Source organism: Salvia miltiorrhiza, chromosome 3 (genome assembly GCF_028751815.1).
Source record: "Salvia miltiorrhiza cultivar Shanhuang (shh) chromosome 3, IMPLAD_Smil_shh, whole genome shotgun sequence".
Taxonomy (NCBI): Eukaryota; Viridiplantae; Streptophyta; class Magnoliopsida; order Lamiales; family Lamiaceae; genus Salvia; species Salvia miltiorrhiza.
In genome coordinates this window covers 51,110,664-51,122,612 of record NC_080389.1, presented here as the reverse complement: position 1 = coordinate 51,122,612, position 11,949 = coordinate 51,110,664, and the positions used below count along the sequence as shown (strand labels likewise).

The 11,949-nt window shown below is 36.4% G+C and overlaps 1 protein-coding gene across 1 annotated transcript; it reads right to left on the bottom strand.

Annotated features, from left to right (window-relative positions):
* Positions 1-561: 561 nt before the first annotated feature.
* Positions 562-2,921, bottom strand: LOC131014196 (metal tolerance protein 10-like). Its single transcript, XM_057942090.1, has 6 exons — positions 2,766-2,921; positions 2,023-2,135; positions 1,686-1,931; positions 1,533-1,613; positions 1,227-1,457; positions 562-1,157 (listed from the first exon to the last, which is right to left on the bottom strand). The coding sequence occupies exons 1-6, from the start codon at positions 2,851-2,853 to the stop codon at positions 813-815; spliced, it is 1,104 nt and encodes a 367-aa protein (XP_057798073.1). The 5' UTR covers positions 2,854-2,921; the 3' UTR covers positions 562-812.
* Positions 2,922-11,949: the final 9,028 nt, after the last annotated feature.

Below are 11,949 nucleotides of genomic sequence, written 5' to 3'. Positions count from 1 at the left end.
GAATTCTTTTATACTCCTATTTCAGAAGCCCAATCCCATTACTATTTCAGACATTTTTACAGCTATTTCAAGATTTTTAATTCAACAAGAAACAAGCCGACGTTTTTTCTCCTATTAGTACCAAATTTCTTACCCAGCTTTTTACAATCGTCGTTCTTAAATCTTTTCGCAGCTTCTTCCAGCTCTCCACCACACTTCCTTGACCTAAATTCTCAATCACAGTTTCTTGTTGCAGCAAAATCCGTTACTGTGTTACCCAAATCTAATCTATACAGACTTACTAAATGACAAGATCATTACTTCCTAGCAAAATCATTGAAAAAAAATTATGTATATAACTATATAAAGGGCTGGTTATAATGAAAATCATATTTTATCGTGATAATTGAGAACACTTCATTGATGTGTAAAATTATTATATTAGTCGTCAAATTAACTACAATAATAAAAAAAAAAAAACAAAAATAGGAAGGAAAAAATTCTCAAATATGATAAATTCAACATCAGTATTAGTTAGGGATTATCTAAAAAGACTCGAAGTCGAGAATACGAAAAGAAAGATTACGAAAATCACGACAAGTGAAGAAAATGTAGAAGCATTTGAAACAGCAACCCATCGCATAATGCACTAGTCTGCAAATAGATCAGTTACTAGACAAAATGTTTCCAAACAAGGAAGCCTACTTGTGAAAAAAAGTTACTAATATATATCTGAGTCTTTCCTAATGGATAAAAAAAATCATGACAAAAAACAAATAAATTAATGAGTAATGAATAAAAAGAAGCCCCAAAATTAAAGTAATAATTGTTGATCAGACTTGAGTCTTGTGCTCCGGTGCATGAGTGAACTCAAAGTCGATGTGAACAAATGCTCTCTCCACCTCATCCAATTGCTCCAGCTTTTGTTGCAGCGTTTCACCGATGTTATGTGCTTGCCTCAGCATCATATCTTGCTGCAACACAATGTCGACTTCCACAAAGTAATGACAACCAAATGTGTAGGCCTTCACTGTGTCAATGTGCTGAATTTCCTCGTGATGATTCCATATCAGATAAGTCAGCTTTGTGAGGAAATCTGGCGGCGCTGTTCTTCCGATTAGCGACCTCACGTTTTCAAACACAGTCCTGCTCCATGTGTTAATCGTGTATAATGCAATCTGCAACACACGAGTCGAATAGCGTTAGCACGTACGATACAAGAAAATACGAGAAGTGAGTCTACTTACGATCATGGCCCCTGTAGAATCAATCCACCAGTAGAAACGGACCGCTAAAACAGCAGTGGCTAATCCGACGGAGTTGGTGATGACGTCGAAGAAATGATCTTGAGCATACGCTCGAACAATTTCATTCTTGAATCGCCGGCAATAAAGCATAAGCACAAACTTCACCACAGTTACAGATGCCATGATCCCTATCATCCACATCTCTTGATCATGGTTCATCTCAGGGCCACTCTGTTCCACAACAACAACGACTATCAGTGTAAACCAGTTTGGCAAAAAAAGAGCTAAACATTATCAAAAAGTTACCTTTGCTATCAGTTGCCGAACAGACTCCACTATAATTTGCAATCCCAGTGTTGCCATAACAGAAGCAAAAACAATGATGCCCTGTGGAAAGACGTAATCAGTTAAAAGGAGTGAAATTGTTGTAAAACAGCTCTGGCAGATGCCAAATCTTACCACTGGTTGCATCCTTTTCTTTCCAATCGGATAACGATACTTGTTTGGATTCTTCATAGCATAGGATGTAAACCACAAGATGAGGCCAGATAACAAGTCGAGGAAAGAATCCATAGTTGATGCAATGACAGCTAAAGATCTGCTCTCAAGTGAAGCATAAACTTTTGCAATGAAAAGGATCAGATTAGCAATGTTAGATATGTGAACAGCTAGCCTCTCACTCTTGGCAAGTTGTTTCAGTTCATCCTGAATGGAAAATTTACACACGCCCATCAAACAAGACAAACTATGAAAAGAAAAAAGAAAAAAGAAATAAAAGGGAGAACCAAAAGCCAACCTCAGTAGGAGCATCTGCTAAACCACCAGATTCATGGATGCTTTCCATTTCATTGAATCCTTCTAAGAGTCTCTCCTGCTTTTTGTAATACTCTGCAACTTTTCGTTGTTTTCCTGACAATGGAAAATAATGATTACATTAAAACTCACAATAAAAATTTATGAGGAAATCAGTTAAACATATAGGCTAGCTCGCAAATTCTGAAAAATACAAAATACATATCAAAACTACCAAATAGAATTTGAAAATTATTTAGGCCTAAACAAAATATAAAAGTGAAACGATTTACTTCACAAAAAATAGCAATTTTTAGTATAACATAAAAAATATGTTAATAAAATTATAAATAACTTACATACTATACTACTTAATTTCTCATAAAATTATAAAGGGAAATAAATTACTATAATTCACAAGGAGAGATCGATAGGTGGTGGATATGCCGTTTTCACACAATGGTAAAATTGAGAACTTAACATTACAAACAGGGAATTTAAAGACAAAGTATAACCAGAGAATTATTTCTGCAACTGGTGCATCATGCATTCGTAATCTTAATTAATCAGCTTATTCAATCAAGTATTTAAAAAATGGTCACATGAATCAAATATCTCAAAATTGTTATATATATGGAACACATCGGAAAGGAATAACATAACAAAAGGACATGTTGAAATCTTTATTAAAAACGTTGAATTTTTTATACATAATTGAATGAATATGCGGGGATGGGATGTACATACTTTTGTTCGGGTGGCGCTCCGGCAACCGGAACTCGTCCAAGTTGAGCCTCCATGACGGCTCTATGCGTCTCCCGCCGTCACTCTCCATGTTGGTTTCTTTAGAATTTGAAAAGATTGAAAAAAACTCTATATCCAAGTTGAGATGTATATTTACAATACGTACGTGATCACCGCCTCAAAAAAAAGATACGTGATCACGAAAAAATCTCAATTAAATTATTATAGGATTAAAACTCGGATTTAATACTACCATTTTACACTCTCCAACTACAAGAAGAACAAATATTCAATTTATGATTATTTTTAAGCAGAATCACTTATCAATGTCGATATATATATGACTGTTGCTCTTTCGACTACTCTAATAAGTAGCAATTCAGTTTACAACTTTACGACGATACCAACCAATATTATGTGTACACTCAAAATATACAAACTATTTTTTTTTAAGTGCAAACTTAATCATCTTTCCTAAAGTGAAGTATTGACTGTGTTAAACAAAACTCACGATAATAAGAAAGTAATGAAGAAAGAAAACATGAGTACCTTCACGTACTCGGATGACGAAGAGTTACCTTTGTATATGTGTGTTTCAGAGAATTTTAAATATATTATGAGAGAGAGAGTTTTATTTTGATAATCTACTTGCGTATATTTATAGGGTACGTATGGGCCTAGGCTAAAAACACTTTCAATCCTATAAGATTTCAAATTAACATTCAGGGTATAACTCTAGACACAAACGATTGGGAAGTTCGTCTTAATGTATGCAATTAAGTTTAAAATACATAAATACCAAAATACTTATGCGGTATAAGAAAGATTGATTAAATAAATAAATATTTTTTTGAAAAAAATATTTACCGACGGCAACGTTACCCTCGGTAATTACAGAGGGTGGCGCCGCCGGCAAGTTGACCGGTAAACAGGGACGGATCCAGAAATGTTTTATTGTGGGGCACAAAATATAAACTTACTATATATAGATATAAAATACGCTAAAAAAGATTACTACATAATAATTCTAGTCTATTAAAATTAAAATTTATGAGTTTTCATTAACTGAAACATTTTCATGATCGACCATTAAAAATTTCTTTCTCAATATATACAATCAAACTATCAATTATTCATTTATCTCTTATCTGATGTCATTCTTTATGATATTCATTACAGAAAATACCCTTTCAAACTAAGTACATATTTATTAGGCATTGAAAATTTAAAGGTTTGCTTAATTATTATATACTTTAATTAAATATATATACATATATATATAATTAGTAAAAATATATAAAATAATTGTGGGGGAACGTGCCCCCATGCCATGTAATGTAGATTCGTGTCTGCCGGTAAATTACTCGGAAACCACTGGAAATCTCCGAGGCAACGTACCGAAGGCGGCGCCGTCATTAATTACCGGCGGCGTTTTGGCGCCATCGGTGATGTCATCACTGACGAACATATTACGGACGGCGGCACGCCGTCGGTGATGTCCTCAACGACGGCATTCCCGAGTAATACCGACGGCGATTGCCGTAGGTAAACGCCGTGTTTTTTGTACTGGAAATCGAGTACTAATAAAAGATTAAATAAAAAAATATTGTATAGTATTACATAATTCTTTTTTTTTGTTCAAAGTATTACTGATCAGTTAAAATATTGTATTTATATTACTAAGGGTCCGGAATATTTCTTGTTCATTCTCGATGACTTTCACAAACCAAAGTTTGAATATATATATAGGAAACCACGGATTATGTAGATCCGCCTCCGTAATTTAGTATGTAGATTTTGATCACAGTCATAGATCTATAATTTTAAACGATAGATATTAAAGGGGTATTTTGTACACATTGAGTTTTAAAAAGGATATTTCTGTCAATTTCAATTCAGGTTTTGCACTACGTGCCCAAGGATGATAATGTCTTCCGTCATCTAAAGAAAAAAAAATGTGAGGACATGCATGGATTTGTCAATGGTAAACAAGAAGGGAAGCAGAAGAAGAATAAGTTGATTAATTTGCAAAGGAGAATTAGTTCGAGATTGTAATTTTAATGTTTGAACTGTGGAGAATTAACTCACCATCTTTTAATTTATTTTTTACAATTCTGTCCTCCCAATTTTTTTTTCCGGGTGCCGAAGTGCTGAATTAGAGTTTACGTGGATTAGTAAATGTCACGACCGGTCTTAACTAAGGATAGGTAAGCCGGGAAACCGTGACTAGGGAAGGGAAATTAGGAGAGGGGACAGAAAAGGGGTGATAAATAATAATAAAGGAATTGAACTAAGATTGAGACATCATATGAGAAAAAAAAACACACATAAATAGATAAGAGCGAGTAATCGGTCAAGAGTATCCGATTTAAGTGTTTATACAATAACTTGATTTGACAATCCAACATAATAGGATAATATGCATCATAACTGAGTGTTCGCAGCGGAAATAGAACGTGATACATGTATGAAGACATGTATCGCCAAGAGTTTATTTAGTAAATATGACAAAGCTCCGCACGACACCCCATCATCACTCATCACTGCTCAACCTGCACATTTAGAAATACATGCAGGGCTGAGTACAAAGTACTCAGTAGACATATGCCGAAAATCATATACATACATAATAAATGTAAATTGTCATGCCATTTCAATAGTATAACCAAGGGTTTTTTTTTTTACTTAAAAAGGCCCTAAGCATACTAAATTCATTTGTGATTCTAAAGTTCGTCTGATCAGACTAAGTTCTTTTGTAATCTATCATATCTGAATCTGTGTGCCGGAGAGGTGGCCACCTCTCACGGTCACTTGACCGGCCAACCCGCTAGATGACTCACGGTCACTGGTGTACACTAGCCAAGGCAGGATAGCTATCAACTGCTCAAGACTCGAATTCGATTACATGATAACTGGCAAAGCCATATCAGATAGATATCATACTGAAATTAAAACATTTTATGGCAAGACAATACTTGAAATAACTTCAATTCAAAGATTTTGTCATGAAATAACTTGCTTGAACGTAACAGTTAAACTCATTTGATATATATGAAAGTAATGCCTACCTGATTGCAGTGTTTTGCTACTTAAGACAATGATTCTCTTTCCTTAGCGCGATAGGTTACTCAGGCGCTTTTGTTTATTTGAACCTTTGATAACACGAAACATGTGTTCGAGTGAATAATAGGAAAGATAACAACAATGCAGTGAATCACTATTCACTCATTTCTCTAACTACCCATATTTCCTTAAACGACTGTATCTAACTCATATACAATCGTTCTTCTTTTATCGAAATACTTCATGTACCTTTGAGGATGTAGGAAAGCCCATTTTATATTATTCCTTTATTTATCCATTATAAATAAAGAATAATTTATAAAATATTTTCCTTTTCCCCATTTAATAATGCCAATCAATATATATATATATTGCTACTATTAAAAGAACTAATAAGTCATTAATAAATTCTAACATTAATTCCTGATGAAAATTTCATTGTGAGATTTTAGGAACATTTGTAAAAATATTTTAAAATAATAAAAGGAGTTAACTATAAAAAGAAATTTTCGAGAAGATCTAATAATTTTAATATTTTAACCATTTAATTAATAAATCTTTAATATTTCATTTATCAACTATTCCATCTAATATAATTTTACCAACAAGTTCTCATGAAATCTTTCTCAGAATATTTATATATCTCAATAGCTCATTTATAAACTAAAAGTGATATTTTATCAACAATAAAACTTTAAAATCCTTAATAGGAATTATTTTGAATCATTTCCATCTCAACAAAACTGTATATATTCAACTTCAACTAATAAACTGCTTTTACTCCGAACTCGTATGGAGTCTAATTTTATATCAATAGAAACCTCTTTGAGTCTAGTTTAATTAAAAAAAAAGTATGTTGAAAAACTCCAAGTAGTTTAAGAGATATAGCGATTTTCCCATCGCCTACCAGATTCGGCAGTTTCTGCCAACTGAAAGTCCAGATTTTTGAAAAATATCAAAAGTTACTGGAATGACCTCAAATTTTATATGCAGATAGCTAACACATATATCTTCATACAATAAAACTTTGAGAGCTAAATAGCAACATATGGTTACTGAAATAATTAACCTAATCATCTGCCTCATGACAGTTTCAGCAGATACTGGCAGTAGACTTCTTGAATTTTAAAAGGGTAGTAAACGAAGTTCAAATGATATGAAACTTTGTACGAATATTTATCACACTCCCATCTATACCCCAGAAATTTCTCATAATATAATAGAAACGGGAAGGCATCGAAATAAGGGCGTCAACTTACCCTTGTCCAAGTGAGCACTAATGGAAGTTGTTCGCCGGGGTTTTTTTCTGGTCGTCGTTCCGCGATGGGGTTTAGCCGCGAAGGTCTACGACTTAGTTTTCCTCGTGCGAGATAGATCAGGCTACACAACGGTGGTTTCTCGATCCTTTTTCGTCGTAAGGATAGTGAGAAACGAAGGCCGTAAGTTGGCCGGTGGCTAAGTCGGGAATTCGACGTTGGCCTCCGAAGGATATTGTGGCCTTTGGTCGGGAAAATATAGAGAAGGTTTCGGCCTTTCGATTGTTGGGTTTGGTAGCCTAAAGATGGAGGAACGAGTACACGTTCTCGGTTCAGAGCCTAGTGGCCGGTCGACGAAGAAATGGTCCGGCGAAGGGAGCTCACTTGAGCTCTTGCAAGTAAAAAAACAAATCTCCTAAACTCTCTCTTGCCTCACACCTCTCGCTGCACTTCTTCCTTCTGCAGAACTCTCCTCAATTTATAGAGGAGTTTCTGCAGACAACATAATCAAAATGGTGGAAATTTTGGTACCTGGAGTTGCAACTTTTGAAGATTTGATCGTTGAAATTTACATCCTTTGACAATTGTGATCTTACCGTGAAATTTCTTTCTCGGCGTGCTGAAGCTTTTGAAAATTGTGGATATTGGCGTGATTTTCTTCTCCTACAGGAGACTTTGGGGTGTGATGGAGTTCAGATATGCTACAGAAAGAAATCTGCAATCTTTACAATCTCCTTCTGCAGTAATGGTGTATTGGAGGGGAAGGTGAATAGTATAGGGAATAGTGTAGGGAATAGTGTAGGAAATAGTGTAGGAATTGATGTGTTGGATGAAAAATCGAGACATACGTGTAGTGCCGTGATCTAGTTTCTCCTAGTTCCTGTAATAATTCTCCAATTCTCGTTTAATAAATACTCCTTGTATTTACATAAATTAAATCCTCAATCTTGAGATTTAATACGTGAAAGTCGGAATTAATTCGCGACTTAATACCTTAACTCATATAATGCGAAATAATAAAATTATTATGCATATGATCTCAAGTTATAATTCTAGCAATTTGATTTAAATAACACGATTTATAAAATCGGTTATAAATCTAAATTTTCTAATAATATTGATTAAATCAATAAACTGGTAAAACAAAGTCTCAAACGTATAGTTAAACCAATAAATTTAATTATTGGTTTCATTCATGACTGAATATTAAATCGCAGCTATGTATCTCTTATACAGACTTTTGCTGAAATAATATTATCTGAACAAAATAATCACCATAAATAATTAAAAGAATTTTATAACTAACGCACATATTTAATCTAATATGTATTTAAAAGAGCGGGGCATCACATACTACCCCCCTTAAAATAAATTTCGTCCCGAAATTTGCATACCTTCGTTAAACAACTCTGGATATTTTTCTTTTATCTTGTCTTCGAGCTCCCACGTAGCTTCTTCTTGTCCATGGTGCCTCCAAAGAACTTTCACTGAGGTGATTGATTTATTTCGGAGTTGTTGCACCTTTTTATCTAAAATCGCTTCGGGTCTTTCTTCATAGCTCAGGTCTGGATTAAGGATCATCTCATTTTGGTGTATCACGTGCTTTGGATCGAAAACGTACTTCCTAAGTTGTGATACGTGGAAAACATTATGGACATTTCCTAGGCTTGGCGGTAATGCCAGCCTGTAAGCCACTGGGCCTATTCTTTCTAGGATCTCATAGGGTCCTATAAATCGGGGTCTAAGTTTCCCTTTAACTCCGAACCTAATGATCCCTTTTGATGGAGAAACTTTCAGAAAGACTTTTTCTCCATTCTCAAATTGTAAGTCAGTTCGGCGTTTATCAGCATATGACTTTTGTCTATCCTGGGCCTCCTTAATCCTCTGTCGGATTTGGCGAACGATTTCAATCATTTCACCTATTGTGTCTGGCCCTAGGATTTTTCTCTCGCCCACTTCATCCCAATAAAGTGGCGATCTACACTTTCTCCCATACAGTGCTTCGTAGGGTGCCATAGCGATAGTCGCTTGGTGACTATTATTATATGCAAACTCGATGAGTGGCAAAATGGGCTCCCAGTTTTCACCCTGGTCTAGCACTACTGTCCTCAGCATATCCTCCAATGTTTGAATCGTTCTTTCAGACTGACCATCTGTCTGTGGGTGAAAAGCTGTACTAAAATTCAATCTTGTGCCCAGTTCTTTTTGTAAACTGATCCAGAATCTGGATGTGAACTTGGAATCTCTGTCCGATGTAATTGACTTTGGCACTCCGTGCAAACGCACAATTTCTCTAACATAAAGTTGAGCTAACTTGTCGGATCCATGGGTGATTGGGATTGGTATAAAGTGTGCACACTTCGTAAGTCTGTCCACAATGACCCATATAGCCGTATTACCTCGCTTGGATCTTGGCAATCCTGTGACGAAGTCCATTGCTATATCATCCCATTTCCATTCTGGTATCTCCAAGGGTTGTAGTTCCCCGTAAGGCCTTTGGTGTAAGGCTTTCACTTGCTGGCAAGCAAGACATCGTTCAACAAACGAGGCTACATCTCGTTTCATTCCTTCCCACCAGAAATTCTCTTTTAGATCTTGATACATCTTAGTACTTCCCGGGTGGGCAGTATAAGGGGTATCATGGGCTTCGCTCAAGATTTTATTCTTAAGTTCTTCATCTTGAGGAATGCATATCCTTCCTTCAAAGAGTATGGCATTGTCAGGTGCTTCTTGGAAATCTTTGAGATCTCCTAATCTTATCTTTTCCCGTAATTTTTCCATCTTCTCATCCTTTCTTTGTGCTTCTACCACTATTTTTCTTAAACTAGGTATTGTCTCAACAACGCCTGCTATAGTTCCAGGTGGTTTAATCACTTCTATCTTCATCTTGTCAAATTCTTTTATAAGCTCACCTTCTCTCGTGAGAAGATGTCCTAATTTTGACGTGACTTTTCGGCTTAATGCGTCGGCTACTACATTAGCCTTGCCTGGGTGGTAGTTAATACCACAGTCATAGTCCTTTACTAATTCGAGCCATCTCCTTTGTCTCATGTTTAGATCTTTTTGCTCGAAAAAGTACTTCAGACTTTTGTGATCAGTAAAAATCTCACACCTAACTCCATATAGGTGATGTCTCCAGATTTTTAATGCATGTACTACTGCAGCTAGTTCCAGATCATGAGTCGGATAATTCAACTCATGAGGTCTAAGTTGTCGTGATGCATATGCTATTACCTTGCCATCTTGCATCAACACGCAACCTAGTCCATTTTTGGACGCATCCGTGTAGATTACATATTCTTTGTCTGGTTCGGGGACTGCTAAAACCGGCGCAGTAGTTAGCATCTTCTTGAGTTTTTGGAAACTCTCCTCACACTCGTCCGTCCAAGTATACTTGATCCCCTTCTTGAGCAGTTGCGTCATTGGCCTTGCTATTTTCGAAAATCCTTCAATAAACCTTCGATAATAGCCAGCCAATCCTAAGAAACTCCTGATCTCGTTTGGATTTGTTGGCGACTTCCATTCTTGTACTGCTTCCACTTTAGCAGGATCTACCTTGATTCCTTCTGATGATATGATGTGTCCTAGAAATGTGACTTCTCTCAGCCAAAACTCGCATTTGCTGAATTTGGCGTAGAGTCGTTCATTCCTTAGCGTTTGTAGAGTGGTCCTCAAATGCTCTTTATGTTCTTCTTCATTTTTGGAGTAGATGAGGACGTCATCTATGAACACTAAGACGAACTTGTCCAAGTAGGGGTGAAAAACCCTATTCATGAGATCCATGAATACAGCTGGTGCATTTGTTAGCCCGAATGGCATAACTACGAACTCGTAGTGGCCATACCTTGTTCGAAAAGCTGTTTTGGGTATATCTTCTTGTCTGACCTTCAGTTGATGATAGCCAGATCTCAAGTCGATTTTTGAAAATACACTCGCACCCCTAAGTTGGTCAAACAAATCCTCTATCCTTGGCAAAGGATATTTGTTCTTGAGTGTTAGCTTGTTCAGCTCTCTATAGTCAATGCACATTCTCAAGGTGCCATCTTTCTTTTTGACAAACAAAACTGGTGCTCCCCATGGGGATACACTAGGTCTGATGAAACCTAGGTCCAGTAGTTCCTGCAATTGAATTTTTAGTTCCTCCAATTCTTTTGGAGCCATCCTATACGGTGCCTTTGATACTGGCGCCGCTCCCGGTTCTAAGTCTATGGTAAATTCCACTTGCCTATTAGGTGGCAATCCTGGCAAGTCTTCTGGAAACACATCACGGAATTCTCGTACGATATCCACATCTTCAATTGCTCTTTTTGTCTCAGCTTTCCCGTTTAGGTACACGAGGAATGCCTGAGAGTCCTTCTTATTCATCATCTTTCTTGCTTGTAGGGTGGATATAATTGGTATTCTCCTACCCATTCTTGTCCCGTGAAATTCCCAAGCATTTTTTTCTGGAAATTTGAAAGAGATCTTCCGCTCCTTGCATAAGATTGTAGCGTAGTTTTCAGCTAGCCAATCCATTCCTAGGATTATATCAACGTCCGACATCGGTATAACATATACGTTGTTTGCTATGACCTCTAGTGATCCTATGTTCAGATCTAAGTTCGAGCAAACATGCGTTACTGTCATTGTTCCTCCTATTGGTGAAGAGATACTCATGTCCTGATTAGATCTTTCTATTTTGAGTCCTAGGGTGTCCACACATGCACTTGCAATGAAAGAATGTGAAGCACCCGTATCAAACAGAAGTACAACAGGTGTGTTGAGTAGCATGCCCATACCTGCCAGGTTTCCCTGGTTTTTCTCGGGCTGGTTCTGTTTGATAGCATAGGCTCTTGCGTGATACGGTTGCATCTTTTGTTGCTGCTGAC

Coding starts and splice junctions, on each gene's coding strand:
- LOC131014196 (XM_057942090.1), bottom strand. CDS start 2,853: ATGGAGAGTGACGGCGGGAGACGCATAGAGCCGTCATGGAGGCTCAAC. Junction 1,458..1,532: donor TTCGGCAACTGATAGCAAAG/GTAACTTTTTGA, acceptor GTTGTGGAACAG/AGTGGCCCTGAGATGAACCA. Junction 1,158..1,226: donor ATTCTACAGGGGCCATGATC/GTAAGTAGACTC, acceptor CGTGTGTTGCAG/ATTGCATTATACACGATTAA.